The sequence below is a fragment of the Balaenoptera musculus genome, chromosome 11 (genome assembly GCF_009873245.2).
Source record: "Balaenoptera musculus isolate JJ_BM4_2016_0621 chromosome 11, mBalMus1.pri.v3, whole genome shotgun sequence".
Lineage (NCBI taxonomy): Eukaryota > Metazoa > Chordata > Mammalia > Artiodactyla > Balaenopteridae > Balaenoptera > Balaenoptera musculus.
In genome coordinates, this window is record NC_045795.1 from 102,741,722 (window position 1) to 102,757,347 (window position 15,626).

The 15,626-nt window shown below is 49.0% G+C and overlaps 1 protein-coding gene across 1 annotated transcript in view; it reads right to left on the minus strand.

The window, feature by feature from the left end:
- Positions 1–1,999: 1,999 nt before the first annotated feature.
- The window catches only part of KBTBD12 (kelch repeat and BTB domain containing 12), a 56,996-nt gene continuing 43,369 nt past the window's right edge, over positions 2,000–15,626 (minus strand). The window contains 2 exon segments of the mRNA XM_036868537.1: positions 2,000–5,073; positions 5,075–5,214. Of these exon segments, the coding sequence (XP_036724432.1) occupies positions 5,032–5,073; positions 5,075–5,214 (182 nt within the window). The 3' untranslated portion in view covers positions 2,000–5,031.

Below are 15,626 nucleotides of genomic sequence, written 5' to 3' on the forward strand. Positions count from 1 at the left end.
AGGTGAGGGGAGCCTTTCCCTCTCACTGTCCCCCACGGGGATGTCATGGGGCCTCCGACAGCGCCTGCATTTACACCTGCTGTTGTGCCTCAGTGGCCCTGGCCCTTGGTGTCCACGTGAAATCCCACACAGGCTGTGAACAGATGTGCTTTATGGGCAGTTCTACACGTTAGATGGTGTGTAGGGAGAGCAATGGTTTTCCCAGACGTGTGCATGCTGACCCACGGAACCTTTCATGGCAAAGGGGAATTAATTGCCAATCAGATGCCCTTAAGATGGGAAGGTGGTCCTGGATATCTGTGTGGGCCCAGCACAATCTCAGGTCCTCACCCGTGGGAGGGGATCAGAAGGGGGGTGTTGGAGGAGGAGATGTGAAGATGGATTGTCAGCTTTGAAGATGGAGGAACAGCCACAAGCCAAGAAACACCAGTGGCCTCTAGAGACTGAAAAAGCCAGGGACGTGGGTTCTTCCCAGAGCCTCCAAGGGGAGCGCATCCTGCCAACGCCCTGACCTTGGCTCCCTGAGACCCTCCGCGGACGTCTGAACCACGCAGGTGTGAGACAGCACGACACCTGGCGGCGACGGGCTGTGCTGCGTGCTTGCCTGGAGAGCTGGGTTTGGACTCCAGCCCCTCACAGGAGGTCACTTCGCTGTCCCTGCAGTCTCTTCTCTCCTACAGGACGTGACCACGTGGGGAGCAGGGCCGGGCTCCGGAAAAGCGCTCAGAACGTGCTGACCACCTTCCCTCTGAGCGATCCCTCCACGGCGCGGTGGCCTCTTGCTTTATTCTCGACAACCTGGCAGTGTCTGGTGTGTGCTCAGCAGAGGTGGAGAAGGGGAGAGAGTGGTTTCTTCAGAGCTGGGGGCTGTCAGATCCGGGCTGGGGGCTGCCCCCGCCCCTCCCTGGTCCATGCTCTCAGAGGCTGCAGGTCCTGCACTGGCGCACTTCCCTTTCGGAATGTCACTCTACAGACCCACAGCACTGGGAAGGCTGAGAAACAAGCCTTCAGTGGGGTTGCCTCCGACCTGAAACTGGCGGCCTTGGTGTGAAAAGCCTCATGTTTGGCCTGGAACTGGAGCTTGTTCGCTCTTTCCAACCCGTGTATTTGTCCTGGGCTCCGCGGCCGGTGGAGACCGTCCGCCGCTGAGCCTCTGACGCTGCAGGATGGGCACAGCCTGCCAGGGATGTCCTCCCGGTGCTCCCTGCCCAGCTCAGACCCGCCTGCAGGAGACTGGTCTGTTCCCCGACGACGTGGCTTCTACCTGTCGTGTCTCTAAGTGGCCTGAGGCCACGTACAGCACGGCCAGGTAGGCTCCTGCATCCGCCCCTAGCGCTCCTGAGCTTCCGTAGAGAACCTAAGTGCGATGCAGACCCCACCCGCTAAACAGCCCCCAGCCTGGACTCTGGTGCCAGAGCCTAAAGCAAAGAATGGAGTCCCCTTCAAAGAACTGCTGGAAGGGGACTTGCCTGGTGCTCCAGTGGTTAAGACTCCGAGCTTCCAATGCAAGAGGCGTGGGTTCAATCTCTGGTCGGGGAACTAAGATCCCACATGCCACAGGGTGCAGCCAAGAAAATTAAAAAAAAAAAAAAAGAACAGCTGGAGGAAACAATGGAAACATCCACCACTTGGTGGTTTGTTAAAGAAATTATGCTGCATCAATGATGGAATCCTATGTAGCTGTTAAAAAGGGAGAGCGTATGAAATAGTCTCTGTAAGACACGCTGTTGAATGAAAGAAGAATGGAATAGAACCATGTTATATATATTTATATATATGTAAAATGTTATATGTGTAAAACTAGAGGAATATGCGTGTGTATTCCTTTATAATTTACATATTCCCTTAGCTCAGTATTTTTCCTCAAGAAAGTTTGATGGAATACACCAGAAGTTGGTAAACTTTTTCTGAAAGGGCCAGAGGTCTGTACTGCACTTCCAGGGCCCTGCTGTTGCAGTGTGAAACCAGTCACAGACAATACGTACACAGTAAGCATAACTGTGTTCCAATAAAATTTATTTACAAAAACACGTGGTGGGTGGGATATGCAGTAATCAACAACGTGTAAAGGTCAGAGAGAAAAGAAGTATCCTAGAGATAGCTAAGAAATGGCTCGGGATCGTGAACCACGGGCACTCACCAGGCGTGCACACCTCTCCTCACCGCAAGAACCAAAGCACCTCATCACCAGACGTCCCAGGGACCAGGGCTGAGCCCTCCCCTTTGGCAGAGGTGACATGTGTCCTCCCAGGAAAAAGCGACTTTGGCAGAGGAAGGCTGGAGTATCGTTCGGAAATCGCAGGCTGCAAGTAACTCCAGGCAGCCTGAACAATAAGGAACATTTATCCTAACAGTGAGCATCTAGCAGGAAGTCCTGTGGCTGGTTCATTCTGTGGCTCTGCTGTGTTGCCCAGGACCGGGGCCTTTCCATCCCCCGTCCCGCCTGGCTCTGTGGACCGGCTGCAGCCCGCTCCTCATGGCGGCGCAGTCTCTGCAGTTCCAGGGGGCCCGCAGCCTAGAAAAGTCTCAGCGGAAGAGCCCACAGAGCCTTCTCTGTCAAAGAGCAAGAAGGCCTCTCCCCGAAGCCCCTCCGTAGAGCTCCCTTATGTCTCCTTCCCTGAATGGTCCACGTGTTGTGCTAAGCTGACCGCCGGAGACGGGAACGGGATTGCGATGGCCAGTGAGCTGGGAACAAGAAGAGCCGGGGCCCCCCGGCGGGGTGTGCTGGTGTTGGCGGAGAAGTGGGGTGCCTTGACTGTGCACCCCGCAGCTTTTCTCTCTTGGCGCTCCAGCCGGGCCTGGGGTGGACAGCGTAGGCCATCCGGTCGGGGCTCTCTCTCAGGAGCCCTGGTGGAGGGGGCGCCACCCTTTGAAAGATTTTCTGGTCTTTGGGTTTGGCTGACCCACTGTGCTCTTGTGCTCAAAGTGCCGGCATCTCCGGCTCTGACTCGCGGCAGACTGCTGATGCCCTCCATCCGGCTGCACTGGCCCTGCACGGCTCCCACTGCTATGGGGCTGGTTCAGCTGAGACACGGGCTCCCGCGAGGCCTCCTGCCCATCTGCTGTGTCTGCTGTCATCCTGCTCGAATACACTGGACTGTGGGGGACGGTCTTAAAGGACTTCCTCACCGGGAGGTGTGTGGCTGACACACAAAGGCCGGGCTCTTGGGGTGGCCTTGGGGGTCTTCTGTGTGGCCCCATCTCCTTGTCTTGGCTTCTTCCGGTGCTTCAGCCACCCTGGGAACCGCACCCCTCCTGCCCTTGCCCACCTCACACGTCCTGGCCTCTGGGCCTCGCTCCCGATGTCCTTGAGGCTGGTCATCCCTGACTCTGGTTCCTGCCCAGGAAGTGCTGAGCGTCCCCTCCTCAGATGAAAATTACATTGGATTGCAGTACGAAAACCAAAATGAAAGCGATCTTCCATCAGTGACATTTTATTTAATATTCATTTTAGAGCATTTGCTCATTATGAAGTCAATCAGTGAGAACAGTGACGCCTCCTTGACGAGCACAGACTGAGCCGGCGTGACTGGCAGCTGCAGCTCCTGTCAGCATCCGGACCACTTCCCCCGTGCCCCCTGCTCAGCGCCTAACCGTCCTGTCTCACAAGGAGCAGAACTAGCAGACAGTCCCAGTTTTAGGAGTCCCCCGTGCCACATTGGGACAGCCTTCAATTAAGGTGAAGACAGGGAAGACAGGGAAAAGTTTGAGGCAGAATCTCTCACGCTATCCAACAGCAGGAGGGCGGAGTTACAAATACGGGTCAGCCGAGCAGCATCCAGGGCCGAAAAGAAACCCTGGGCTGTCAGCACCCCACCTGGACCTGGAGGGGCCGGGGCTTCAGAGCGAGCTCAGGCCCCACGCACGTCTCTCCCTGGAACCCCAGGACGCCACGCCAAGCCCGGGGGTTCTGGGCACTGCGCTTCGGGAGATGCTGATTACGACGATAATGAGAAGGAAAGTAGCAGCAGCTAAAGAACGCTTCCTGTTTCGCGTCTCACGGACAGTGTGCTCAGCGCTTTCTCACTCAATGCTCCACCAACCCTAGGGAGCACTTTCCTTCCCATTCTGCACGGGAGGAGAATAAGGCTTTAGAAGGGCTGGGCTGCCCAGGATCATGCAGCGTGCTAAGAAGCAGAGCTGGGACGAGAGCCTAGATCCCGAACTCAGTGCATCTAGAAAAGTCACGGCCCTCCTACGAGGCCCCCCCCCGCCGACGCCATCCAGGGAGACTGGCAGCTTCCACTGTGGTCACATGACTGGAGCAGGGGCATCCCCATGCTGACCACCCAAAGACCCACGCATGTACCAGGCACTGCCATGGGCACTTGGGATACACCTGCAAAGACACAGGTGTGGCCCTGCCTTCTGAGGGTCTAGCCTACTCGGGATAGCCCGCCCTGGGTCTGACTGGTCCTGTTCTGTGGTGGCAGAAGCAGGTTTCCAACTGGCTCCAGCTTCCATGGATCTGTCCCTCCTGCCTGGGTTAGCAGCTGGAACCTGGGGACACGGGGAGCGGTCATGACAGTCACACAGCTCTGCACTGAAGAAGTGTCTCAGTCTAGGATGGTCTTCCCCTGGAAAGCTCTAGGGAATTTACCGACCGTTCCTGCTTAAACAAGAGCCTTGTGCCTGTGAAACTCCTGGGAAATTGGTGAAGAATAGCTACCAAAATGCATTCTTTGAATCCACTGGGCTTCCAGAAGCATAGACAATAAGTAAAATAGATGGATTTCTATGTGTTGTTTAAATGTCATCCCTAAATTATATTTTGGGAGCAGCTGTTTTCTGATTCTGTTCAACTGTGGGTGAAGCAGGCGGTTCCATCCTTACCCTCCAAGCTTGGGGAAGACACTGCAAAGCCTGGGTACCGGAGGGCGGACTCTGCACACACCCCCTGCAGCGCCCAGCGCACGCCACTCTGCACAGGGTCGCGACACATGCAACGCACACGTCCCACACATGCTGTGGGCTCTCCATCCCTAGTGCCTCCTTGGCAGACACCTCGGGGGTCCTACAGAGGCACAGACCTCAGTGCCCCCCACCCTCCTCCACTGACTCTGAAGGCGGGGGGGATGAGGTCGCGGGGATTCTTCCTCGCCACCAGGCAGACATCATAGCTGTCGTGCATGAGGGCGTTGACGGCTATGACATTCCACTGGTTCTCCCAGGGGTCCAGCTCCAATATCTCTTTGGAGATAACTTCGTGGCGATCTGAAAAACAGCAAAGGAGGAGGACAAAATATCAAATATCACGCAGTATTAAATTCAGAGGTCATCATTGCTATTAAACAACTTCCTCTAAAAGGTATTATGCAGCAGAAATTAATTAACAAACAGACGAATACTGTACTGTGGAAGACACAGTGTTCCTGATGTTTAAGAAACCAAGAAAGGCCACGTGACCACTCACATTCAGGAGTTATTCAGACACACTGACAGGGCATACTGTTGTCTAAAGTGGAAGGGGTGTACCAGGGTCGTGCTAACGATTTATTAAAGATGCCAGCAAGCGGGGAGCCTGTCCTTAATTCTGCACCTGTGAGAGGAGGTCTCACGACCTCGTGTGAGTCACTGGCCTCCCTGCGCTTACGTTTCCTTAACTGCAGACAGGATGCTGGGGCACAGGCAGGGTCCTTGCCGGAGACAGATAGCACAGTCTAACTGGGCAATTTAAGAGAGTTTGGAAAGGTGTGGGTAGCATTTAGGAAGACCCACGAGGGATGGCACAGCCCCCAGGACTAAGAGCAGCTGGGCCATTGCCACCTGGAAGGCCGCAGGGGGAGGGGTGGGAACAGGAACTTGGAGAGGGCAGCTGCCTGGAGCTTAGCCATCCCCAGGGACCCTCCCGGCAGCCCCGCAGAGGGGTGGAGAGAACAAATACCCTTATTCTACCCTTCTTTCTCCCAGCAATTCTGGCTAGACCCAACCAGAGGCCAGAGGGGAACGGAGCCTGTGAATGCAGCCCACACAGGTCGGCTTTGCAGGACACAGAGTAAGATAGAGAAGGGGTGAGTGGGTTGGGAGGGCAGATGGGAGATTTCCAGCCCAGACGACTGTTTCACAACTTCATGATGATAAGAGGATATAAAGTATGGAAAAGTGCCCAGTCCTGGCATATAACAATCAATACTTGAAAATGGTCTATGTGCGCTTGTAAAGGATGTGGGTTTTATAGTTCATATATGTCCATTAGGTCATGTTATTCAAATCGTCTACATATTTACTGCTTTTTGTGGGCTTCTTCTGTCTGTTACTCAGAGAGCTGTGTGAAGCTATCCCACTAAGATTATCGATTTGTCTATTTCTCCTTTTAGTTCTGTCCATTTTTAGTGTACACATTTTGAGATATTAAGTAAATACAAATTTCATATAAAATATTTCATATAAAATATTTCATATATTTGTATTCATACAAATACAAAATACAAATTTTATCATTTATAAATTTATCATTTAATTGACCCTCTTACTCTAGAATAAGTTCCATTAGAATTCTTTTGACTAATATCATAACTAGCAAAAGGTACAATTTTAAAGAACATTCTGATAATTTTTGTCTTTTAACTGGAACATTTAGTCTATTTACATTTAATGCAATAACTGATATATTTTGGTTTAAATCTAACATCCCATTTGTGAACCGTCCTTGTCTCACTCGTTCTTTCTTTTCTCCTTTAATGCTGTCTTTTAGACTGAGTGTTTTTTATCATTCCATTTCTTCTCCTCCACTGATTCAGAAATTATAAACCCCATTTGTATTCGTTTTTTTTGGCCATGCTGTGTGGCTTGCAGGATCTTAGTTCCCCAACCAGGGATCGAACCTGGGCCCCGGCAGTGAAGGCACTGTGTCCTAACCATTGGATCTCCTGGGAATTCCCCCCATTTCTATTCTTTTGGTGGGGGTTACCCTAGATTAAAACTTGCACACCCAACTTACCAAGATCTGATTAATCAATACCTTGACTGTCCTCTTGGAACACCTTAGAATAGTTTAATTATATTTACTTCCCTCCCAATTTATTAGCCTTTGTTGATGTGCATTTTCATTCTGTCTGTAGACTGTGAAAGACATTATTATTATTGTTCTGTACAGTAAATGCTCACAGAATGACCCACGTATTTACACTTGCATTGCTCTTCATTCTTTCCTGCATCTTATACTTCATCAGGGACAATTTTCCTTATGCCTGAAGTACATACTGTAGGGGATGTCTTCTTACGGCAAACTCCTTCAGCTTTTGTTTGTCTGAAAATACCCTTTTTCACCTGCATTTCCTGAATGAATCTTCACTCCAAAAACACGAGAAAATAGTCGTAGCTGACACTCAGTGTGTGCTTACAGTGGGCTGCGTGTGCTGTGCTCACTGTGCGCCGGCTGCACTGAGATGTTATGTCATGTCAACCTGTGGGGCAAGCCCCCGTTTACCCCTGTTTTCAGACTAAGGGTTAAGACTCAGAGGACCTGCCTACAGGCACATGGTTAGAAGTGGCAGAGCCGGAATTCCCACCCAGATCTGCGAGCCTCAAAGCCTGTGCTGGAGACCACTGAGCCCTTTCGAATGAAGAAGGACGTGGTGGGACTGTGTTTCCTGAAGCTTGTTGATGAGGCGGGAGGAGACAGGCTCTGTGGGACCCAAAGCTTATATGACTTGGGAGGCCCTCTTTAAGGAAAGTGTTACAAAATTAGGTATGGAAGTGAGTATTTACTTTTTCCAGCTCTATTGGGGCACAATTGACAAATAAAAATTGTATACATTTAAGGTACACGATGTGATGATTGAGATGTGCACACGCTGTGAAACCATCACCCACAATCAAGCTAATTCACACACCCATCACCCCGCATGGTTACGTGTGTGTGTATGTGTGTGTGTATGTGTTGAGAACACTTAGCAAATTTCAGGTATACAATACAGTATTTTTTTTGTTTTTTTTTTGGCTGCGTTGGGCGGCTTGCAGGATCTTAGTTCCCTGACTAGAGACTGAACCTGGGCCACGGCAGTGAAAGCACCGAGTCTTAACCACTGGACCGCCAGGGAATTCCCAGTATTAACTAGAGTCACCAGCCATATATTAGATCCCCAGAACGTCTTCACCTTATAACGGGAGGTCTGTAGCTTTTGACCAATATCTCCCCATTTCCCCCTCCCCCAAGTCCCTGGCAATCACCATTTCTACTCTCTGCTTCTGTGAGTTTGATTATTGTGGATTCCACATGCAAGGGAGATCATATGGTACTTGTTTTTCTGTGTCTGGATTATCTCACTTAGCATAATGTCCTCCAGGTTCATCCTTGTGTGGCAAGTGGCAGGATTTCCTTCTTTTTTATGCTGAATAATATTCCATGGAATATAAATATATTTATATCACATCTTCTTGATATCAGCTCCGTCCAATACAACTCTGTGATAAAGGAAATGTTCTGTAATCTGCAGTGTCCAATACGGAAACCACTAGACACATTTGAAGTGTGAGACTGAGGAGCTGATTTTTAACTTTTATTTAATTGTAATTAGCTTAAATTAAAAACTTACGTAGACACGAAGCTCAAAATCTTTTTTTCCTTTAGTTTTTTTAAAAAAAATCTTTTGGGTCTGTGACTTGCTGAGACAGGTGTCTCAAAGTCCATGCAGTTCTTGAGGATTTATCCATTTATCTTGTGGTTTGTGTAGTTTCTGTTTTATATGTCTCTGAGTTGTGTTGTTAAGTGCAAAAGGAATCATGCTTGTTGAGTCTGTTAGAGTTCCTGGCGGCACCAGCAGGCACGAAGTTTGTCCGACTTTAGCAAAGTGGGGATTTACTGGACGGAACGTAGCTTGGCAGCTTTAGGGCAGCTGAGAGGGGTGTGGGTGGCCCAGTCAGGCTGGGGCCGCCACTGGCCTTCTCGCTGCGGCTGCTGGCAGGCGTCAGTGCTGGAAACCACCATTCCCCCAGAGTCCTGGCGGTGTGAGAGGCTGACGGGTCTGACCTGGGGCTGCCCATCGAGGGGCAGACGTCCAGGACGACCGTTTCCTCTTCCTGCCCGTCCTCCTGTTGAGGTGGAGGAGCCTTCTCTGACTCCTTTACTGCCAGTGTCTTGGAACATGTGTTTTACCACTCACACACCTGGGTTTCTGTTTCGTTTTGTTTTGGTTTAGCTGGATGAAGACTTGCAATGTCTTTATTCAAATTAATGCAGGCTGGGGCTTGTAAAATTTTAGAGTAGACAGAGTTTTCTTCGTTAATTTTGCTTCCTTTCGCTCATTTCAATGTTTATTGGGGAGATGTATTTTTTTAAACGATGTATGTAGAGATTTCCTAGAAATCTCTAGTTTACATGGAATGAAAATTACCGCATTAGTGCCAAAGAAGTAAAGAAGGTAATGAGTGAGCTTTCTTGACTGGGACGGGAGAGTGTACTGAGTCGTACCAGACTTGGGTGTGGCTGGGGACTCAGGAAGAAGGCACCCCGGGGGTCCGGGCTCCCGCCAGGACCGCCCTGACAGGGCACAACCACGGTGGGCCAGCCCGGTGGTCTCCTAAGCTCCCACCCTTACGGAGCTCAGAGAGCGAGCTGTGTACCTACCCATGTGTGTGAGCCTGGGCTCCTGAAACGCTGTCCTCTTACAAGGAAGAAGAAGAAACTGGTGGGCTTCCCTGGTGGCGCAGTGGTGAGAATCTGGCTGCCAATGCAGGGGACACGGGTTCGAGCCCTGGTCTGGAAAGATCCCCACATGCCGCGGAGTGGACTAGGCCCGTGAGCCACAGTTGCTGAGCCTGCGCGTCTGGAGCCTGTGCTCCGCAACAAGAGAGGTCGCGATAGTGAGAGGCCCGCGAACCGCGATGAAGAGTGGCCCCCACTTGCCGCAACTAGAGAAAGCCCTCGCACAGAAACGAAGACCCACACACAGCCATAAATAAATAAATAAATAAATAAATAAATAAAATTAAATTAAAAAAAAAAAAAAGAAACAGGTGGCCGAACTCAGTGTCAGCTCGTTTCAGTTCAGTTAATTCTCCAAAAACAGACCACTTAATGCAGCAGCATCTTACTCACTCGAGGAGGTCAGGAAACTCTCCCTGAGGTCGGCCGCCTCCAGGGGTCAGCAGTTGAAAACGTTATTTTATATGAAGCAAATGAAGAATTCGCGTGAGCGTTTGAAGATGAGAATGCCAAAGGCATGCCGTGGGTGTGGCAGACGCCTCAGCTGTAGCCCCACGTGCCTTAGGGCTGCTCCCTGTTATTGGAGATACTCCAGTGGACAAACTTGAGAAGCACCACCTTAGTCTAGATCTCATTGTTCAATCAGTGAGACTGTCAGAAACTGAAAGCGTGGGATATTTTTTAGTCCCTTATAGAGGTTTTTTTTTTTCTGACGTGCTCTTTGGTGAAAATGCTGACTTGCATTTTATTTATCACAGAAATATTACTGAGACATTTCCCTGTGCCCTATATGAGGCTACGGGGAGAAATTCTGCACGTTTAAAAGCTGTGCCCCTCTAGCAGTGGTTTGTTCCCTCTGAGGACACTGCAAATCCATAGCTGGGCGTGTGGGCCTTTCAACCCTGGCCTCTAGAGGGACCAGAGAGTGAACTGTGGTCCTTATACAGCCAGTGCATGAGAGCGCGGGCGACTTTACCCCCATCTGGCTTGCTTTTTTTTCCTCTTTTAAAAAAATTTTTATTTTATATTGGAGTATAGTTGATTTACAATGTTGTGTTAGTTTCAGGTGCGCAGCAAACTGAATCAGTTATACACACACATATATCCACTCTTTTTTAAATTCTTTTCCCATATAGGTCATTATAGAGTACTGAGTAGAATTCCCTGTGCTGTACAGTAGGTCCTTGTTGTTTATCTGTTTTATATATAGTGGTGTGTATATGTCTTTATTTTCCCTTCATCCCATTTCCTGATTTTTTTTTGGCTGCGTTGGGTCTTCGTTGCTGCACACTGGCTTTCTCTAGTTGTGGCGAGTGGGGGCTACTCTTCGTTGCGGTATGCAGGCTTCTCATTGTCATGGCTTCTCTTGTTGTGGAACACGGGCTCTAGGCTCGCAGGCTTCAGTAGTTGTGGCACGTGGGCTCAGTAGTTGTGGCTCGTGGGCTCTAGAGCGCAGGCTCAGTAGTTGTGGCGCACGGGCTTAGTTGCTCCACGGCATGTGGGATCTTCCGGGACCAGGGCTCGAACCTGTGTCCCTTGAATTGGCAGGCAAATTCTTAACCACTGCGCCACCAGGGAAGCCCCCTGATTTATTTTAATTTCTATCTTATTGTGTGCCTCTCTATAAGCCATCTCAAGTTCCATTGCATTTTGAATGAATAGGTATGTGAGTCAATCATAAATCATAAAATGGGTTACCGAGCGCAGGCTGACCTGGCCTGTCCAGCTGGTGGGCTTGTCCTCAGGCGGGGGTGTTACCTACCCTCTCTAGTGAGGGGGAGCCAACGGTCAGCAAAAAGGGTGATACAGCTGCCCCCGACTCAAGCAGGAAGGAGAGGGTGATGAGTGTCACCAAGGCACGGCCGCAGTGAGCACCTCTTAGAGGAGGGACCCGGTTTGGGCAAAACCAGAACCAAAGCCACACGACCGTCTGAGGACGTGCAGTTGCCCCTGCGAATGAGGTGGGATGGGGGGGGAGTCCTTTGCAGCCCGCTGTGGTACATCAGCGTGCTGTAAAGTCACGTGGCACAGAAACAGTCTTCCGCTGTCTGGAAATTCAGTTAGTTAATCAGAGATTTTATATTTTCCACCGATTGAAGGAATGGATGTACAAAACCACTTTGATCAAGGGGTAATTGGCATCCCAAGTAATGACTATAAACAAACTTCTGAGTATTCTGGGCCTTTTTTTTTTCCTTTGGCCGCGCCGTGCATTGCGCGGGATCTTAGTTCCCTGAACAGGGATTGAACCCCTGCCCCTGCACTGGAACGTGGGGTCTTAAATACTAGACCACCAGGGAATTCCCTGGGCTTATTTATAAGAAACATAGAATGTTGTTTTACCCTTCAAGATACACAGGAGTTCAAACAGGAAATGGTGCTTTCAAGAAAATTAGTTTTTTATTTCTTTTTCTTAAGAAAAATACTTAAAAAGATGAGATTAAGTAAGTGGAAGGTCTGTGAGGTGAAATGATTTGATAAAGACCACTGTATTGGGACTTCCTGGTGGCGCAGTGGTTAAGAATCCGCCTGCCATTGCAGGGGACACGGGTTCGAGCCCTGGTCCGGGCAGATCCCACACGCCGCGGAGCAACTAAGCCCGTGCACCACAACTACTGAGCCTGCGCTCTAGAGCCCACGAGCCACAACTACTGAAGCCTGCAAGCCACAACTACTGAAGCCCGCTCACCTAGAGCCTGCGCTACGCAACAAGAGAAGCCACCACAATGAGAAGACCATGCACCGCAACAAAGAGTAGCCCTCACTCACCACAACTAGAGAAAACCCGCACACAGCAACGAAGACCCAACGCAGCCAAAAATAAATAAATAAATTTATATATTAAAAAAGACCACTGTATTTCATGTAAATATCAACACACTGGGATTCAGGTCCACTGTTTTATTATTTCTTTTATGTTTTGCTCCTCTGTTTCCCCTTCCCTTCTTCTTTTTGGATTACGTGAATATTTTAAATATCCCATTTTAATTTATCTTGAATTTTTAAGCATACTTCTTTGTATAGTTTGTTTTTTGGTAGTTGTTCTAAGAATTACAGTAACTTTTTAAAAAATATATATTTATTTATTTATTTTTGGCTGCATTGGGTCTCCGTTGCTGTGCACGGGCTTTCTCTAGTTGCGGTGAGCGGGGGCTACTCTTTGTTGCGGTGCGTGGGCTTCTCATTGCAGTGGCTTCTCTTGTTGCGGAGCACGGGCTCTAGGCACGCGGGCTTCAGTAGTTGTGACACGTGGGCTCAGTAGCTGTGGCTTGCGGGCTCTAAAGCGCAGGCTCGGTAGTTGTGGCACACGGGCTTAGTTGCTCCGCGGCATGTGGGATCTTCCCGGGCCAGGGCTCAAACCCGTGTCCCCTTCATTGGCAGGCGGATTCTTAATGACTGCTCCACCAGGGAAGCCCAGGAGTACAGTAACTTTTAACAGACAATTTCACTGATACTTCATCACTTCAACGTGGGTGCAGGAACCCCCCTCACTCCCATCTAGTCCCTTAACCTACCTACCCCCATTACGTTTAATTGTCACCACAAGGAGACAGTCCTCTCTGTGTAACACTAACCCACACTGAGAACACTATCAGACAGTGTTAAAATTTTACTGTCGACTGCCATTCATGTGCTAAAGAATTGAAGAGGAGAAAACGTCCATTTATATTACTCGGGTATTCACTATTTCTCTTTTGTCTTCTTGGATTCCTGAGGTTCCAAGTTTCTCAGTGATACCGTTTGCCTTTCATTTGAAGAATTTTCTGTAACTTTCCTTTTTTAGAGCAGGTCTGCCTAATACAGTGTATTACACTGATTAATTTTTGTACGGTGAACCAACTTTTCATTCCTGGCATAAAGCCTGCTTGGTTAGAATGCATAATTCTTTTTGTATGTTGCTACATTCAGCTTGCTAGTATTTTACTGAGCATTTTTGCAACCGTATTCATAAGGGATATTGGCCCGTAGTTTTCTGGCATGTCTTTGTCCAGTTTTGCTATCAGGGATATTCCGGCCTCATAGAAAGAGTTGGGAAATGTTCCCTCCTCTTCTATATTCTGTAAGTGTGTGAAGAGTTGGTGTTATGAGCTCTGATCTTTTGGAAACATAATGTTGGCTTCCTCACTCTGTGCTGGGGTTCGAGAACAGAGTTTTTGATTCTGTCTTTCCTCTGCTGAGTCAAAGAACTCAACAGTTCTGTGAAGAACTGTGAAGAGTCTTAGACTTTACAACACGAAACTCCTGTCATAGAGGAAGGACAGGGTCACTCGTAGCAACAGCAGCAGCCAGCGTGTCTGCATTTTAAAAGTACAGTTATTTGAGCCGCACATCCCACAGGGCAGCATGGAGAGTGTCAGGCGACACCTGTACAATCAGTGGACTGCCTTGTAGGAGGGGAGCCTTAAGCTTAGGAACCGGAAGCTTTTATAATGGCCCTTGCAGTGGAGGGAGACACTGTCTCTCTCTTCTAAGGTTGTCTGCTGTACAGACACGCTTGAAAGGGTCATCCGGAACAAAGGCAGGCAGTGTCTCTGCTCCCAGATGCTCAGAGATGCATGAGACCCACAGAGGATTACCTCCCAGCAGGCTCACCTGCTAATATTTTCCTTAATACTCCCCTCGTTGTTCCTCTCTTACATGTACTCTATTTCTGTATCTCAAATTTGCTTTTGTTTTATCAGTTATACACGCGCACGATTTAAAGAGCCAAACAGCCTAACAAGGTTCAGGCCTTAAAAATGGTTGTCTCCTACCCACCTCCCCATTTTCTGCCTTTCAACCTGGCTGATTCTTCTGGCACTGAACACTGTCATCTATAAATAACATATTTTATACTATTGCAACTTCTTTTTTTAAAAAAAAAATTTATTTTCTTTATTTTTATTATTATTATTTTTTTTGGCTGTGTCGGGTCTTAGTTGCGGCACACGGGATCTTCACTGAGGCACGCGGAATCTTTAGTTTGCAGCACGCGGGCTTCTCTGTAGTTGAGGCGCTTGAGCTCAGCAGTTGTGGCACGTGGGCTTAGTTGCCCCGTGGCCCATAGGATCTTAGTTCCCCGACCAGGGATCGAACCCGCGTCCACTGGACCATGAGGGAAGTCCCTATTGCAACTTCTAGATTTCTCAGATGAAGCCATGCACTCCTGACTTCCACTGTAGAAAATGTGGTTTCAGCTTTCTTCCACATCCCCACCGTGTCTGCCCCACTCCCCCGAATGGTTGAGGCTCCGTGTTTACCACTGACATGATTAGATGTGATTGTTATCAATGCTATTCACACATGAACAGGTGGCACACTCCTTTCCTGCACAACTGCTTGTTTCCTCTCAAGTCAATTGTTTTATTTTTGTTAGTTTTCATTGCTCTTCTCCAAGTGTCTAAATCTTGCAGAACATTAAGATTTGATCAGTTTTCTCTTCTGGAAGTCCCCCCCCACCCAGAGCCTTTGACCAGCTGCCTTCTGAACTGGCTGTTCAGGCCACTGTACAAGCTGTCATCCCCGGATCTCCCCTCAACATCCTTCCCTCCACTGTGTTTAATCCTGTCTCCTGGCCCCCTGTCCACTAGTACTTGGCTTAGGTGTTCGTTTTTGGTGAAGCAAAACCTAACAGAAGGGAGCACAGGAGATAAATTTTGGGAACATTGCATGTTTGAAAACCTGCTCCCACACTTAGAGGTTCAGCAGGTACAGAAGTGTAGGTAGAAGATAACTTTCCTCTAGGGTTTTTGAAGGCCTTAGCTTAATTTTCTTCTAGCTTCCAGTGTCATGTTTCCTAAGTGTGGTGCTATTCTGATTCCTGACACTTTCTACGAGATGAGTCCTTTCTCTCCGGCAGCTTTTCAGGATCCTCATTTGTCCCCGGCATTCTGTGACATTGCAGGGATGTGCTTTACTTCGTGTCCGTTTTCTTCCATGCTGCTGGGGATGAGGTGTTTCCTTTCAACTGGTAACTTTAGTTCTGGGAAATTTTCCTAAT